The sequence below is a fragment of the Hylobates moloch genome, unplaced genomic scaffold (genome assembly GCF_009828535.3).
Source record: "Hylobates moloch isolate HMO894 unplaced genomic scaffold, HMol_V3 SCAFFOLD_38, whole genome shotgun sequence".
Lineage (NCBI taxonomy): Eukaryota > Metazoa > Chordata > Mammalia > Primates > Hylobatidae > Hylobates > Hylobates moloch.
This window is the reverse complement of record NW_026652313.1, coordinates 1748223-1762898: the sequence shown is the minus strand read 5'-3', so window position 1 is coordinate 1762898 and position 14676 is coordinate 1748223. Positions and strand designations below refer to the sequence as shown.

At 33.6% G+C, this 14676-nt stretch overlaps 1 protein-coding gene across 3 annotated transcripts in view; it reads left to right on the top strand.

Annotated features, from left to right (window-relative positions):
• LOC116463486 (glycine receptor subunit beta) overlaps positions 1-10121 on the top strand; it is an 87986-nt gene extending 77865 nt beyond the window's left edge. For all 3 annotated transcript variants that reach the window (XM_032146611.2, XM_032146609.2, XM_032146610.2), the window contains one exon: positions 8217-10121. In XM_032146611.2, coding sequence (XP_032002502.1) covers positions 8217-8224 — 8 coding nt within the window. In that variant the 3' untranslated portion in view covers positions 8225-10121. The remainder of the gene's footprint in view (positions 1-8216) is intronic.
• Positions 10122-14676: the final 4555 nt, after the last annotated feature.

The following is a 14676-nucleotide window of genomic DNA, read 5'->3' as shown; positions in this document are numbered from 1 at the left end:
CTGGCTCTGTTCTGTCAGGGGAAGGATGAGTGCTGCCTCATTACTTCCAAGCAGAGGTACAAGTCCAGGTTTCCCACTTCGTCAGGGTAGAGCTCTTGGTACTGCTGGGTGGGATTGGGGGTCACCAGTTCCCCATGTTGTCTCTACCAACACAGCAGCAGGGGTTGCCTTCGTGACCAATTGGTGTTGGTGAAAGTCCTGACCCTCCATGGCCTCCTGTGACATCACCTCAGCGTGGAAGAGGAGGAGCCTCTTGTTACTGCTGGGTGTAGGTTTAAGTCCATACTCCCTACATAGTTTCCACAGACACTATGGCAGGGATCAGGGCCTTGTTACTGATCTACAGTTATGGGAGTCCTCAATCACCACTTGACACTATACTTCAGTGTGGATCGGGCTGCCTCATCACAGCCCTTTTTTTTTTTTTTAATTATTACACTTTAAATTCTAGGGTACATGTGCACAACGTGCAGGTTTGTTACATATGTATATATGTGCCATGTTGGTGTGCTGCACCCGTTAACTCGTCATTTACATTAGGTATATCTCCTAATGCTATCCCTCCCTGCTCCCCCCACCCCATGACAGGCCCCAGTGTGTGATGTTCCCTACCCTGTGTCCAAGTGATCTCATTGTTCATTTCCCACCTATGAGTGAGAACATGCAGTGTTTGGTGTTCTGTCCTTGCGATAGTTTGCTCAGAATGATTGTTTCCAGCTTCATCCATGTCCCTACATAGGACATGAACTAATCCTTTTTTATGGCTGCATAGAATTCCATGGTGTATGTGTGCCACATTTTCTTAATCCAGTCTATCATTGATGGACATATGGGTTGGTTCCAAGTCTTTGCTAATGTGAATAGTGCCAAAATAAACATATGTGTGCATGTGTCTTTATAGCAGCATGATTTATAATCCTTTAGATATATGCCCAGTAATGTGATGGCTGGGTCAAATGGTATTTCTAGTTCTAGATCCTTGAGGAATCGCCACACTGTCTTCCACAATGGTTGAAATAGTTACAGTCCCACCAACAGTGTAAAAGCATTCCTATTTCTCCACATCCTCTCCAGCACCTGTTGTTTCCTGACTTTAATGATCACCATTCTAATTGGTGTGAAATGATATCTCATTGTGGTTTTCATTTGCATTTCTCTGATGACCAGGTATGATGAGCATTTTTTGATGTGTCTGTTGGCTGCATAAATGTCTCCTTTTGAGAAGTGTCTGTTCATATCCTTTGCCCACTTTTTGATGGTTTTTTTTTTTTTCTTGTATATTTGTTTAAGTTCTTTGTAGATCCTGGATATTAGCCCTTTGTCAGATGGGTAGATTGTAAAAATTTTCTCGCATTCTGTAGGTTGCCTGTTCACTCTGATGGTGGTTTCTTTTCCTGTGCAGAAGCTCTTTAGTTTAATTAGATCCCATTTGTCAATTTTGGCTTTTGTCGACATTGCTTTTGGTGTTTTAGTCATGAAGTCCTTGCCCATGCCTATGTCCTGAATGGTATTGCCTAGGTTTTCTTCTAGAGTTTTTATGATTTTAGATCTAACATTTAAGTCTTTAATCCATCTTGAATTAATTTTTGTGTAAAGTGTAAGGAAGGGATCCAGTTTCAGCTTTCTACATGTGACTAGCCAGTTTTCCCAGCACCATTTATTAAATAGAGATTCCTTTCCTTATTTCTTGTTTTTGTCAGGTTTGTCAAAAATCAGATGGTTATAGATGTGTGGTATTATTTCCGAGGGCTGTATTCTGTTCCATTGGTCTATATCTCTGTTTTGGTACCAGTACCATGCTGTTTTGGTTACTGCAGCCTTGTAGTAGAGTTTGAAGTCAGGTAGCATGATGCCTCCAGCTTTGTTTTTTGGCTTAGGATTGTCTTGGCAATGCAGGCTCTTTTTTGGTTCCATATGAACTTTAAAGTAGTTTTTTCCAATTCTGTGAAGAAAGTCATTGGTAGCGTGATGGGGATGGCATTGAATCTATAAATTACTTTGGGCAATATAGCCATTTTCATGATATTGATTCTTCCTATTCATGAGCATGGAATGTTCTTCCATTTGTTTGTGTCCTCTTTTATTTCGTTGAGGAGTAGTTCGTAGTTCTCCTTGAAGAGGTCCTTCACATCCCTTGTAAGTTGGATTCCTAGGTATTTTATTCTCTTTGAAGCAATTGTGAATGGGAGTTCACTCATGATTTGGCTCTCTGTTTTTCTGTTATTGGTGTATAGGAATGCTTGTGATTTTTGCACATTGATTTTGTATCCTGAGACTTTGCTGAAGTTGTTTATCAGCTTAAGGAGATTTTGGGCTGAGACAATGGAGTTTTCTAAATATACAATCATGTCATCTGCAAACAGGGATAACTTGACTTCCTCTTTTCCTAATTGAATATCCTTTATTTCTTTCTCCTGCTTGATTGGCCTGACCGGAACTTCCAACACTATGTTGAATAGGAGTGGCAAGAGAGGGCATTCCTGTCTTGTGCCACTTTTCAAAGGGAATGCTTCCAGTTTTTGGCCATTCAGTATGATATTGGGCTGTGGGTTTGTCATAAATAGCTCTTATTATTTTGAGATACGTCCCATCAATACCTAATTTATTGAGAGTTTTTAGCATGAAGGGCTGTTGAATTTTGTTGAAGGCCTTTTCTGCATCTATTGAGATAATCATCTGGTTTTTGTCTCTGGTTCTGTTTATATGATGGATTACATTTATTGATTTGATATGTTGAACCAGTCTTGCATCCCAGGGATTAGGCCAACATGATCGTGGTGGATAAGCTTTTTGATGTGCTGCTGGATTCGGTTTGCCAGTATTTTATTGAGGATTTTTGCATCGATGTTCATCATGGATATTCATCTAGAGTTCTCTTTTTTTTGTTGTGTCTCTGCCAGGCTTTGGTAGCAGGATGATGTTGGCCTCATTAAATGAATTAGGGAGGATTCCCTCTTCTTCTGTTGATTGGAATAGTTTCAGAAGGAATGGTACCAACTATTCTTTGTACCTCGGGTAGAATTTGACTGTGAATCCATCTGGTCCTGGACTTTTTTTGGTTGGTAGGCTATTAATTATTGCCTCAATTTCAGAATCTGCTATTGGTCTATTCAGGGATTCAACTTCTTTCTGGTTTAGTCTTGGGAGGGTGTATGTGTCCAGGAATTTATCCATTTCTTCTAGATTTTCTAGTTTATTTGTGTAGAGGTGTTTACAGTATTCTCTGATGGTAGTTTGTATTTCTGTGGGATCGGTGGTAATATACCCTTTATCACTTTTTATTGCATCTATTTGATTCTTCTCTCTTTTATTCTGTATTAATCTTGCTAGTGGTCTATCAATTTTGTTGATCTTTTCAAAAAACCAGCTCCTAGCTTCATTGATTTTTGATGGGTTTTTTGTGCCTCTATCTCCTTCAGTTCTGCTCTGATCTTAGTTATGTCTTGCCTTCTGCTAGCTTTTGAATGTGTCTGCTCTTGCTTCTCTAGTTCTTTTAATTGTGATGTTAGAGTGTCAATTTTATTCAACAAAGCAGTTAAGAACTACTGTTAATGTCACCCTACTTCTAACACTAGTATGTGCCACACACAAGGGTTTTATGAATAAAAAACAAAGAAAATAGTACCTATGCATACAATTTTATATAAATTAGAAAATAAAAGCTGCTGTTTATATGTAAAGGAGATCTTTTAATGTTAATGATTTAATGGACTTAAATTTAGCAAAATATATACAAATTATTCCCTCTGAACATATTTTGTTGTCTGTAGAGGATACCATTATTGACATGAAATCATGCCTAATTATTCTGGTCAAGAAATACTGCATAAAGTTATTTGCTTTTAAATTTGTGTGGAATGAAACTTAAAAGAACCACAAAGAAAATCTTAGAGGCTAAAGTTGGAGGCATTAGAAAGTTTTTTTTTTTTTTTTTTTTTTGAGACGGAGTCTTGCTCTGTCACCCAGGCTGGAGTGCAGTGGCCCGATCTCAGCTCACTGCAAGCTCCGCCATCATTTTTTATCCTTGACAGTTTCATTATCACACTACCTCATTTTTGTTACCAATAATTTTCAGAAGTGACAGAAGTTTATATGATGAAAGTAAATGAGACACATATTTGTAATAAGGAACAACTGAGAAATTATTAATTGTAGGTTAATATAGCCAAATTTCCTTTTAAGAATGTGTGTTAAGTAGGGTTAATGTCTTGTTTATAAGCAGTTTATTTCATCTCTTTTCATGTGATGTTATAACTGTTTAAAATAGTATTTATAGTGTAAACTCTTTTGTACTTTCATGTACATATTTGATATGATAATAAGGTGTAAAAGAAAATTTTTTTTGTGTAAAATCTGTGATGAATGGGGCAAGGAGACTAGCCAACTACTTAATGAACCATGACCTATTTAAGAAGCCCTGAGTACTTCTCATTAGGGAACCTAATCTTGTTCTTTATTCAGTTATGTCATTATCATTAAAAATTACTTCTGTAGTAGAGGTTCCGTCCACCCCACATGTGCACCTCTACTTATTCTCGAATACAAGAATCTTCAAATATATCTCCAAGAGACGTTTTAAAGACTTAAATGGCTAGAAACTTAATATAACCAATTTGCAGCTTTTTTGGAACGCTTTGTAATGTTATGGCTTCAACACTGAAAAAATTATTCACTTACTGACATAAAGCAAATAACTTTATGCAGTATATAAGTAATCTCTGTGAATAAACATAATATTCTATATCTATAGTTTGAATAAACTGGATCAAATCCTAACATTATTTAAATTGCTGGCAGAATTTATATGGTTATATAAATAAAATAGATTAGAAAATTGGAAATATTTATTTGTGGCCTAGGTTATAATATTATATAAATTTGGCCATTTGTTTAGTTATTTACAGATACAAAACCACACCTAAAATGATATAAAATATGATTTATAGCAAATGCATTTCTACAGGATATTCTAAATATACTTGGTTTTAAGCCATTAAGTCTATAGGCAGAATCTAGAGTACTTCTTTGTTATGATAAGTAGCTTCAAAAGCATAATGAGTAGATTTGATATGTAGAGTCTGTTCTCCACTTCTATTCCAATCAAGACAGTGAGTTACTCTTTACAAAAGTTCACTGATACATGCGGAGACTCACACATTCCTCAAACTGCACTGGAAAACTGAAGATTAAATGTGGTCTTCTGTCTGATGTTCTGTCTGGAACAATAATAGGGCAGATGTGAGTGTGCAAGTCTGTGTGTGTGTGCACATGCATGCATGCCTGTACAAGTACTGTTGGAGGTGAGGTGGTGGACAAATTGATGAAAGTAGTCTTTTAAAAATTCAATTTAGATAAATGGGGCAAAAAATAGATATATATTTGTATATGTTTATGTGTGCGTTTGCATTTCCTGAAGTCATATTTAAAGAGTTTAGATTTTAGTTGCTGCTTTTTCTCTTTCTCACCCTTTCGACTTGTGTATGGTCCATTTTGTGCTGCTATAAAGGAAATACCTGAGGCTGTATAATTTATAAGAAAATGGGTTTATTTGGCTTATGGTTCTGCAAGCTGTACTAGAAGCATGGCATCAGAATCTGCTTCCAGTGAGGGCCTCAGAAGGTTACAATTATGGTGGAAGGTGCAGGAAAGCCAGCATGTCAGATGGCAAGAGCGGGAGTGAGAGGGAGGACAGGTGCTAGGCTCTTTTTAACAGTCAGATTTCACTTGAACTAACAGAGGGACAACTCATTCATTACCACAGGGAGGACACAAGCCAGTCATGAGGGATCTGGCCCTATGACTCAAACACCTCCCACTAGGCCCCACCTCCAACACTGGGAGTCACATTTCAAAATGAAATTTGGAGGAGACAAATATCCAAACCATATCAACCAGTTCCTACTTTTTTTTTTGTCAGACATTTTGCTAGATACACAGTATAAATTGATAGGGACTAAAGCCTGTCCGTACTTCTTGATGCCATGCAGATGTAGGCACTGCTCTTTCACGCTCAGTTGAGCTCTCACAATTGGTAAATTGTAACTGCATATTAAAGAAGTGGAGTGAGGGGGTGGGGACAAGAATCCTCTTTTTTCACATTGGCCTACTTCTTGACACACATTCTTAAAAGCGAATTTGGTTATATTAACCTACAATTAATAATTTCTCAATTGTTCCTTATGAATATGTGTCTCATTTGCTTTCATCAACTTCTGTCACTTCTGAAAATTACTGGTAACAAAAATGAGGTAGTATGATAATGAAACTGTCTAGAATAAACAATCATGCTATTAAAAACTACCTCAATTAAAGTCCTGTTGAACCAGGATGGGACTGTTTCCATTTGGGTTATTTTATAATGAACAATTTCTAAATAAGTCAATATGTTGTGATTTACATCTTTTCTTTCAACTATCAAATGTATAGAAAGGTGAACTTCTAGTTCCTCAATCCCCATTCCTCATCAATATTTTTTGTGTATTTTTCTGCAAACATATTTACATAAATATCTTTTTAAAAGTTTCTTACCCACTGGCATTTTATAAATGCATATATATGGCATAAAGTATATAATAACAAAGCCAACATTTGTATGCTAGCTTAAGAAATATAACATCAATATATGCTTATAATTGGAGAAAAAATGGAAATAATTTAAATGTATAATCACAGAAGGATGTATAAATACATTTAACTTGCTTTGTCAGTCAGTTTCTCTTGGGCATTTTTGCTATCCACCTTTGAACACTGCCATCTGGCTCTTGTCTAGGAAATATATTTATATAAATATATGTGTATTCAGGTAAAGGATAGTCTCCTGGTACCTAAAGTACTGTTGAGGAAAGATTTGTTTTATTTATTGTGTGAGGTATAGTGTTTTTAACCTAGCTATAATTTAGCAAACGTAAATAGAATCTATAGAATTAGTCAATGTATTAATTATATTAATAAAGCAGTTACTAGAGTAACTGTGATATACTAATAATATACAATTAAATGGTTTCCATGTTCAATAAAAATTGAGTAAATGTCAATAGTGAAGATTCTGAAGGTGAATAACAAAACTCAGTGGTAAGAACAGTGAGAAAATGAAGCAATCTAGCCAAAAGTTAACCTTTTTGTGGACTTCTGTAATATGTAAGTGCTATTCTCAAACATTGGTGTTAGCCTACTCCTCTAATCTAAGAGCATTTTGATTACTAGAGAGAGTTCAGCATAAAATATAATTGTCCTTTTGTATCTGCGGGGAATTGGTTCCAGTATCCCGTGCAGATATCAAAATCTATGCATACTCAAGTCCCTGCAGTCTGCCCTGTGGAACCTGTGGGTACAAAAAGTTGACCCTCTGTGTCCATGGATTTTGTGAACACTGTATTTTTGATCTGCATTTGGATGTAGATTCAGAACCTACAGATACAAAGGGGCAACTGTATTTATTGAGAAAAAGCCCATGTATAAGTGGACTTTTGCAGTTCAAACCCATGTTGTAACTGTAATTATTTTGTATATCATTGGGAATTTATTCAAATTTAATAATTCAGAAATTAGTGACTGAATAATAATCTCTGTAGCACATGGTCTATCTGAAGAATACATAATTCCTTTGTATTGTCTGATCGTGTTTGGTTAAGTTCAGCCAACATGTTGGGAATGCCTATCACTAGTAAATATTTGGTTCATGGTAATTGTGACCATTTTTTAGTCCTTGTTTGTGAATGTGGCTTAGAGAGAGTCTGTCTCATTGGAGGGATAAATTCCTTAGCATTTATAAACCACTCTACTTGGAAATAGGATCTATAGGGAAGTCAAAGGCTAGTAACACCAGAACATTTTTATAATCCATATATTGTAGAATATTGTCTCTGTCATGGTTAAATATGGGAGCAAGGATGGATGTTTATTTATTAGTCTTACAACTGAGAACTTTCACAAGCCTGGTAGCACCTAAAATCAATCTGAGCTTTGATTCCTTAGCATGAAATAACCAATCAAAAATTCATTCCATGACATAAGCCTTATTATGTAGGCAACATTTTAGAGCCCTAAATGCTCAGGCAATCTGATGGTTTAATCAGATAACCATTCTCTCTGTTAGTTCTTTGTGACATAAGCAAATACTTCTTGTAGAAACTAGCAATTTTAAAAATATCCTTTGAAGAGATGTGTTTTGTAAGTAGAAAAATTCTAAATACATTGTCTTCAATATTTATTCTTAGGTTGGTGAGACCAGATGCAAAAAAGTTTGTACTTCTAAGTCTGATCTGAGATCTAATGACTTCAGCATTGTTGGAAGCTTACCAAGAGATTTTGAATTATCCAATTATGACTGTTATGGAAAACCCATTGAAGTTAACAATGGACTTGGGAAATCTCAGGCTAAGAACAACAAGAAGCCTCCCCCTGCGAAACCTGTTATTCCAACAGCAGCAAAGCGAATTGATCTTTACGCGAGAGCATTGTTTCCTTTCTGCTTCTTGTTCTTCAATGTTATATATTGGTCTATATATTTATGATAAATCTTTTCCATTTGTACAAAATAAAATTCCATTTCATTGTGACCTACTCCATTCATAAATGCCAATCGGTGAGAACTTTTGAATTTTCATAGCAACGTTGCATTTTGGATGCCATTTGATTGTAATAAAACTGTGGCACCTTAATTTTGAATGGCAGCATGATCATGTAATGTCTGTGCTCTAATAACGATGTATATATGTATAGTGAACATATTGCTTAGTAACAAATGAAGGACAAGCATACTACATAATATAATCCATACAGTTCTCTTCCGTTAGTGTAAACTGCAAATACTACAGATAATTCTGATAATAAAATGATATGCACGCTGAATCCTGCTATGGTCACCATTCTAATGTATGTAGTATTTCCAATTTCCTTCCTTGTAACTTTAAAAGAAAGCCATCTTATTCTTGTAAAATTTTAGATGGTATTATCACAGATTTTAAAAGGTTGTATTACATATTGTTTAAACTTTGTAAGTAGAAATATATCAGTTATAATTATATAGGCTCTGTGGAGAAATAAAGTTCAAAAAATATTAATTTGTAAAATCAGCTCATTTTAAAGTGTGCTTGTGTTGTCAAGATATCAGATAGTAATACACAGTAAGCACTTTTAAACAAAGGGAAACCTATATTTATGTAACTGTATACTGAATTCTGACAAAATAAAAAATTAAAGATACCTTATTGATGAAATATTTAGGATAAACAAAATTCTATTAAATCCACCTTAAAACCTAAATGTATTTTCATGGATTTCATTTGTTGGCACATATTACATAAAACATTGTGCCTTAAAATGAGTCATATATATTTTAAATTGGAATGCAGTAATAGATATGTGATTTTACATCATTTTTAGGAAACCAAGGGGAAGTAATAAGTTGAAAAAGAAATCCATAATTATTAAAAGATTTTAACTTTTTTATTTTATTAAAATTCTTGCATATTTTAAGTAAAATTAAACATGTTTTCTGAATTTTTTTTTATTTGAATATTTTGGGGTTAGTTACAAAATATTTAGAGATTAAGTAAATAATAGCTTTGTTTGTATTAGACTTCACTTCTACTTGTATTTTCTTTCTTGTTAAAAGTCTAGACAACTGAGATTTACTTACTTTGAACTTGTTCCAACCCAAAAGTAAGCACTAAGTCTCATTTTATGAGACCACCGTTTCTTAATATCACATCCAGTGCACCTTTATCTTTCTGCCATTCTGAAATAAAACTATCAGTAATTCACATAGATAAACATAAGACTAAAGAAGTATATTTACATTATCTGGAGAGTTTTGTTGCAGCTACCAGTTTGTATAGCAAATTCGATAATAAAGTATTGTTTATGCAAATTGCCATATGTAATTCAGTGCTATTCAATTTATTGAAGCCTTGCATTTTTGAAAGATTCTGACTGATTATATTATTTTTAATGGGATATAATCGAATCCTTTGTAGACCTTCAGCACCCTCTAGTTGTAAAGGTGACATCCGAATAATTTTACAGTGCTACAGGTAACCCGGTTGATGGACTTAATATATTCTAGGACCCAGGGCAAGAGCATTTTAATGGAACTGTGGTAAGAAAAAAAAATAAAAAGGATTTAAATCACTTAAAATGTTTACTTGTAATAATTATATTTGGTTATAATCTGGTTCCTTTATTTTGGCAAGTTTCATTCATATTAGGGGATTTGATCTAGCTATAGAGTTTTAAGTGGAAGATGTACCATATTGAAGACGTATCTCATTATATAGAAATTTATTTGTGGAAAATAGTATAAATGAATTACTTTTCTGTAATATAATATTGTAGCCTCTTAAGACCAATTTTAATACCCAAGTATATATGAATCGCTATCCCAGGATTAAGTGTGTATGTGTAACTACAAATGGAACACCAGAAAAAGATCATAACAAAGAAGTACAATGAGTGTCGCTGACAGTTTTTTATAATTCTTCTCAAAGATTTAGTCACAGAACTCCAGAGTAGTTCTGATCTGTGTACTTTCAGTATTATATATTTCTAGGAGATTTGCAGTATATCTACCTGGAGTATCTGCGGATACCTCAAATTCAGTGTCTTTAAAGTAAAAATTATCATCTCAAAAATCAGGTTGTCTCATTTTTGATTTCTGTTAAAGCCATTGCTAATCCAGTTGCCCATGTTAAATTCATCTTCCTTTCTCACACAGTCTGTCCCTTTAAGTATCAAGTCCTGTAAATTCTCCCTCTTATACCTATCACCTCCTCTCCATTCCGGCTGGCACCCTCCTAATTCATTTTCTCATTCTATGTAATCAGACTCTCTCAGCAGTCTACAGTCTCACTCTAGTATAACTCTATTTTTGAACTAACTTCATAATTTTTATTTTTTAGTTGCATAGGTAATAACTAAATATGTTGAATATTATAAAACAAACATGTATTTAGAGTCAGCATTTAAAGTTGCTGTCCATAGCCTTTTTCCTTCAAACTATTCTGTCTCTTCCCCAGAGGTCATCATTGTTTTGTATCTATTCAGAACTCATTCTAGGCATTTTCAACATCTATCTAATTTTTAAATATAAAAGATAATGTAACATAATAAGATATTACCTAAATGGGATTTTACCTTATGTAGGGTTTTGCAATTTTTAAAATTTAACATCTAGAGTTTTTTCCAGGTCCTCATCTGGGATATATTAGGTGTTCATAAACTGGGCTTCTGCTATTATTATATAGGATGAATGTGTCTTAATTTAATTTCTTTTTAAGTAAAAACTTAGTTTGTTTTTCCTCCAAATACAAAATAGAGTTGCAATAAATATCTTTGTGCACAAATACATATATTTCCATGAGGCTAATGTCGAAAGTAGAGTTGCTAAATTGAAAGATAAGTATCTGTTAAATTCTGATAGACTTTGTCATTTTCTCTCTAAAAAGCTGCTTAAGTAGCTTCTCACCATGATATGCCCAAATTCCCACAGTAGTAATCTCTTAGTCTAAAGTTATGGATACATTACTTTTCTTTTTTAAATAATCTTTTTTGACATTGTCTCAGACTTTCAAAAATATTGAAAAAAACCTTATGAAGAATTTCTGTTTACTCTTCACCTAAATTCCCCAAATGTAAATACTTTCTCATACTTGCTTTTTTTTTCTCCCTCTACCGTGTGTGCATGAGATATTTTATTTTGAAATGTTAAAATTGCAGATATGATGTTTCTTTACCTCTACACATTAGTGTTTCCTAAAATACAAGAACATTTTCTTTCATAACCATAGTAGAACAAGATATCAATATCAGGAAATTAACATTGATAAATTGCTAGAATCTAGAGAATTAATTCAAATTTCCCAATTGTTCCACTATTTTGGTTGTTGTTCAGGGTTCATTCCAGGATCATGTTTAATTTTCTGATGTTAATTTCTGTAAAATAGAGCTGTGATTGTGGCATTCTGCTCAAACATCTTTAGTGTCTTCTGTCACATGAACTAAGTAAAAAATCCTCTCTCATATGAAATTATCCCTATTAAATGTTTAGCTTATCTTTGCAGATATTTCTCACACTACTACTCTTCTCGTATCCTAAACTCTACTCAAACTGATTTTGACTGTTTTATATCACATTTAGTAGTGATTGGAGTACTAAGTTCAGCCAGTTCCTTTCCTTTGAAGTAAGTGGTTAATTTTATGTTTCACGATTTCTTTCAAGTGGACCAGGCTTGGTTGTTAAATGTCTTCAAATAATTATTTTAACTAATATGTATTTATTCAGCATTAGATATTTTTACTTTTTTATTGACACATAATAGATGTACATATTTTGAGGGCACATGTGATAATTTGATACCTTTGCATAAAATCAGTTCAGGGTAATTAGGATATTCATCACCTTAAATATTTATCTTTTCTTTATGCTAAGAACACTAGAATTGTTCTCTTTCAGCTATTTTGAAATGTAAAATAGATTAATGTTAACTCTAGACACCCTATTGATCTATTAAATACCAGGTCTTATTTCTTCTAACTGTATGTGTGTTCCCATTAATTAACCTCTCTGCATCCACTCCTCCCTGCTACCTTTCCTGGCTTCTGGTAACCAGCAATCTACTCTCTATCTTCATGACATCCACTATTTTAGCTACAACATACGAGTGAAAATATGTGATTTTTTTAAATCTTATGGTTTCATCTCTAGTGCAAAATGAAGTGAAAATATTTTCCATTACATCTGCAGTGCTCAAATTAAGCTTCTTTAAAAGCAACTTAGTTATTATTTACACTACTGAAAATTTCCATTTATATAAATAGGTATAAAATTTTAAAATATCAAGCCTAAAATGAGAAATAGTTTGAAATACTTTATAGCCTTTACCCAATGCTTACTCGATAGAATATTATTACCTTGCTTTACAATAGCAGATTTATTCAAATTATTTTTAAATAATTGCATATGTTTGTGCAATGTATTAATAATTTAGCATTCACTCTCATTTTTTGGTAAAGCTAATCTTAGCCATTTAAGAGATTAGGCCACATCACTGGAGTAATGCTTGGAGACTTTCTTGTGATTAATATTAATGGAAAATATGGATGCCATAATCAAAATGGGTTATACTATCTGTATGTACCATATATGCATAAACTTGATATTTTATACGTTGATAACCTTTGCATTCTTTCTATGTATGTATACAGATATATATGCATTTACATCATTTTAATGTGTCCTTAATTAACAAGAACAATGAGAAAGTTTATGAATTCTGTTCCCTTTGGATTTTCTGTATTCCAAACATATCACTCCAAATGTCTCAACTCTCACATATCATACCCAAAGCAGTTCTTTCTAAATCGTCTAAGTGAATTCTAAACAAGAAAACTGTAAACTAGTTAATATTTATTGGCTACTTCATATATTAAAGGTGTGTGTTAGCTAAAAACTGAAAAGATGAATAAAACCTGGCTTCTGCTTTTAAATGATATAGAGTGAATCATGTGAGAAGGAAGATACACTAAATATACAAATTGCTATAATGCAAATCAGAATATAATACATATTATTTTAAGAACATAAGAAGAAACAAAGTCATTTGTCTAAAAGAACAAAACCTGTTTTAAAAAAGAATAAAAATACTGTAATATGGCCAAAGGCAATTTTACAATCCATCATAGGATTTTGAAGCTAAAAATTTACTAAATGTAAATAAAAATACAAACTGTAAAATGCAGAAACATTGCAAATGAAAAATCTTAAGTGTTATTTGAATTTTATTTCCTGGTTAACATTGTTGAGAAAATAATGAGCAGCAAAGCAAGTTTTCCTTAGCTGATGAGGTAATGCACTTTAGCTAATGTTTGTTTCTTAACTAAAACCCACATCTGATCTTAATCCTATAACGTGAAACAATTTTCAGTAAATCCCAATTTGCAGCCTGAAGCAATTGCAGTTCAATTAATATCATTGACAGAGATGTGGCCAAAAGCAGGGTAGAACCCCTATGGTTTAGCAAGAATTGCAATCAAACTGCAGGTCCTTTAGCAATTACCTCACTGAATAGAGATTTTATTAGTCAATTAGCATTGCCTCACCCTATCCCATTTATGACACATAACAGAAACCCCTTTTTGTGAAATGGTAAACAAGATAAAGAAGCAAAAGATTTTAGCCCTTGAAAAGCTCAGCTCAGTTTATTGGATGTTCCCACGGGATGTTGTTTTAAGTGTTAGAGTTGAAAATGTGGCAGAAGGAAAATGGCATTTAACAATAGTAAATACTTATCTGCTTCTATTTGAAGACTACAACCTCACATTGTACAGCTCCTGGAAATTCATGTTCTAAGGAACATAAATTTGGCATACAGTGGCAGCATCATATCTGCTTGCTTTGGTAAGAATCTCCAGCATTTTTCATAAGTCTAAGTTAGAATCTGCAGGCTTGTCAGCTACAAAGATGCTCTTTAATTTATTAACTGAGAGAATATTATATGGAACTCATTAAGAGGGAATACCTAATAAATTCTGCCTTGGACTATTATAAAACCTCTTTCTAAACACAGCTGCAGTTTTCTGGTTCATTCATTTGCAGGCTCAAAAGCTCTTTCTTTCAAAAATAACTAGGCTCCACTCTGTCCACTGGCATCTTAGAAGCTTTCAAATTTTTAGATGAAT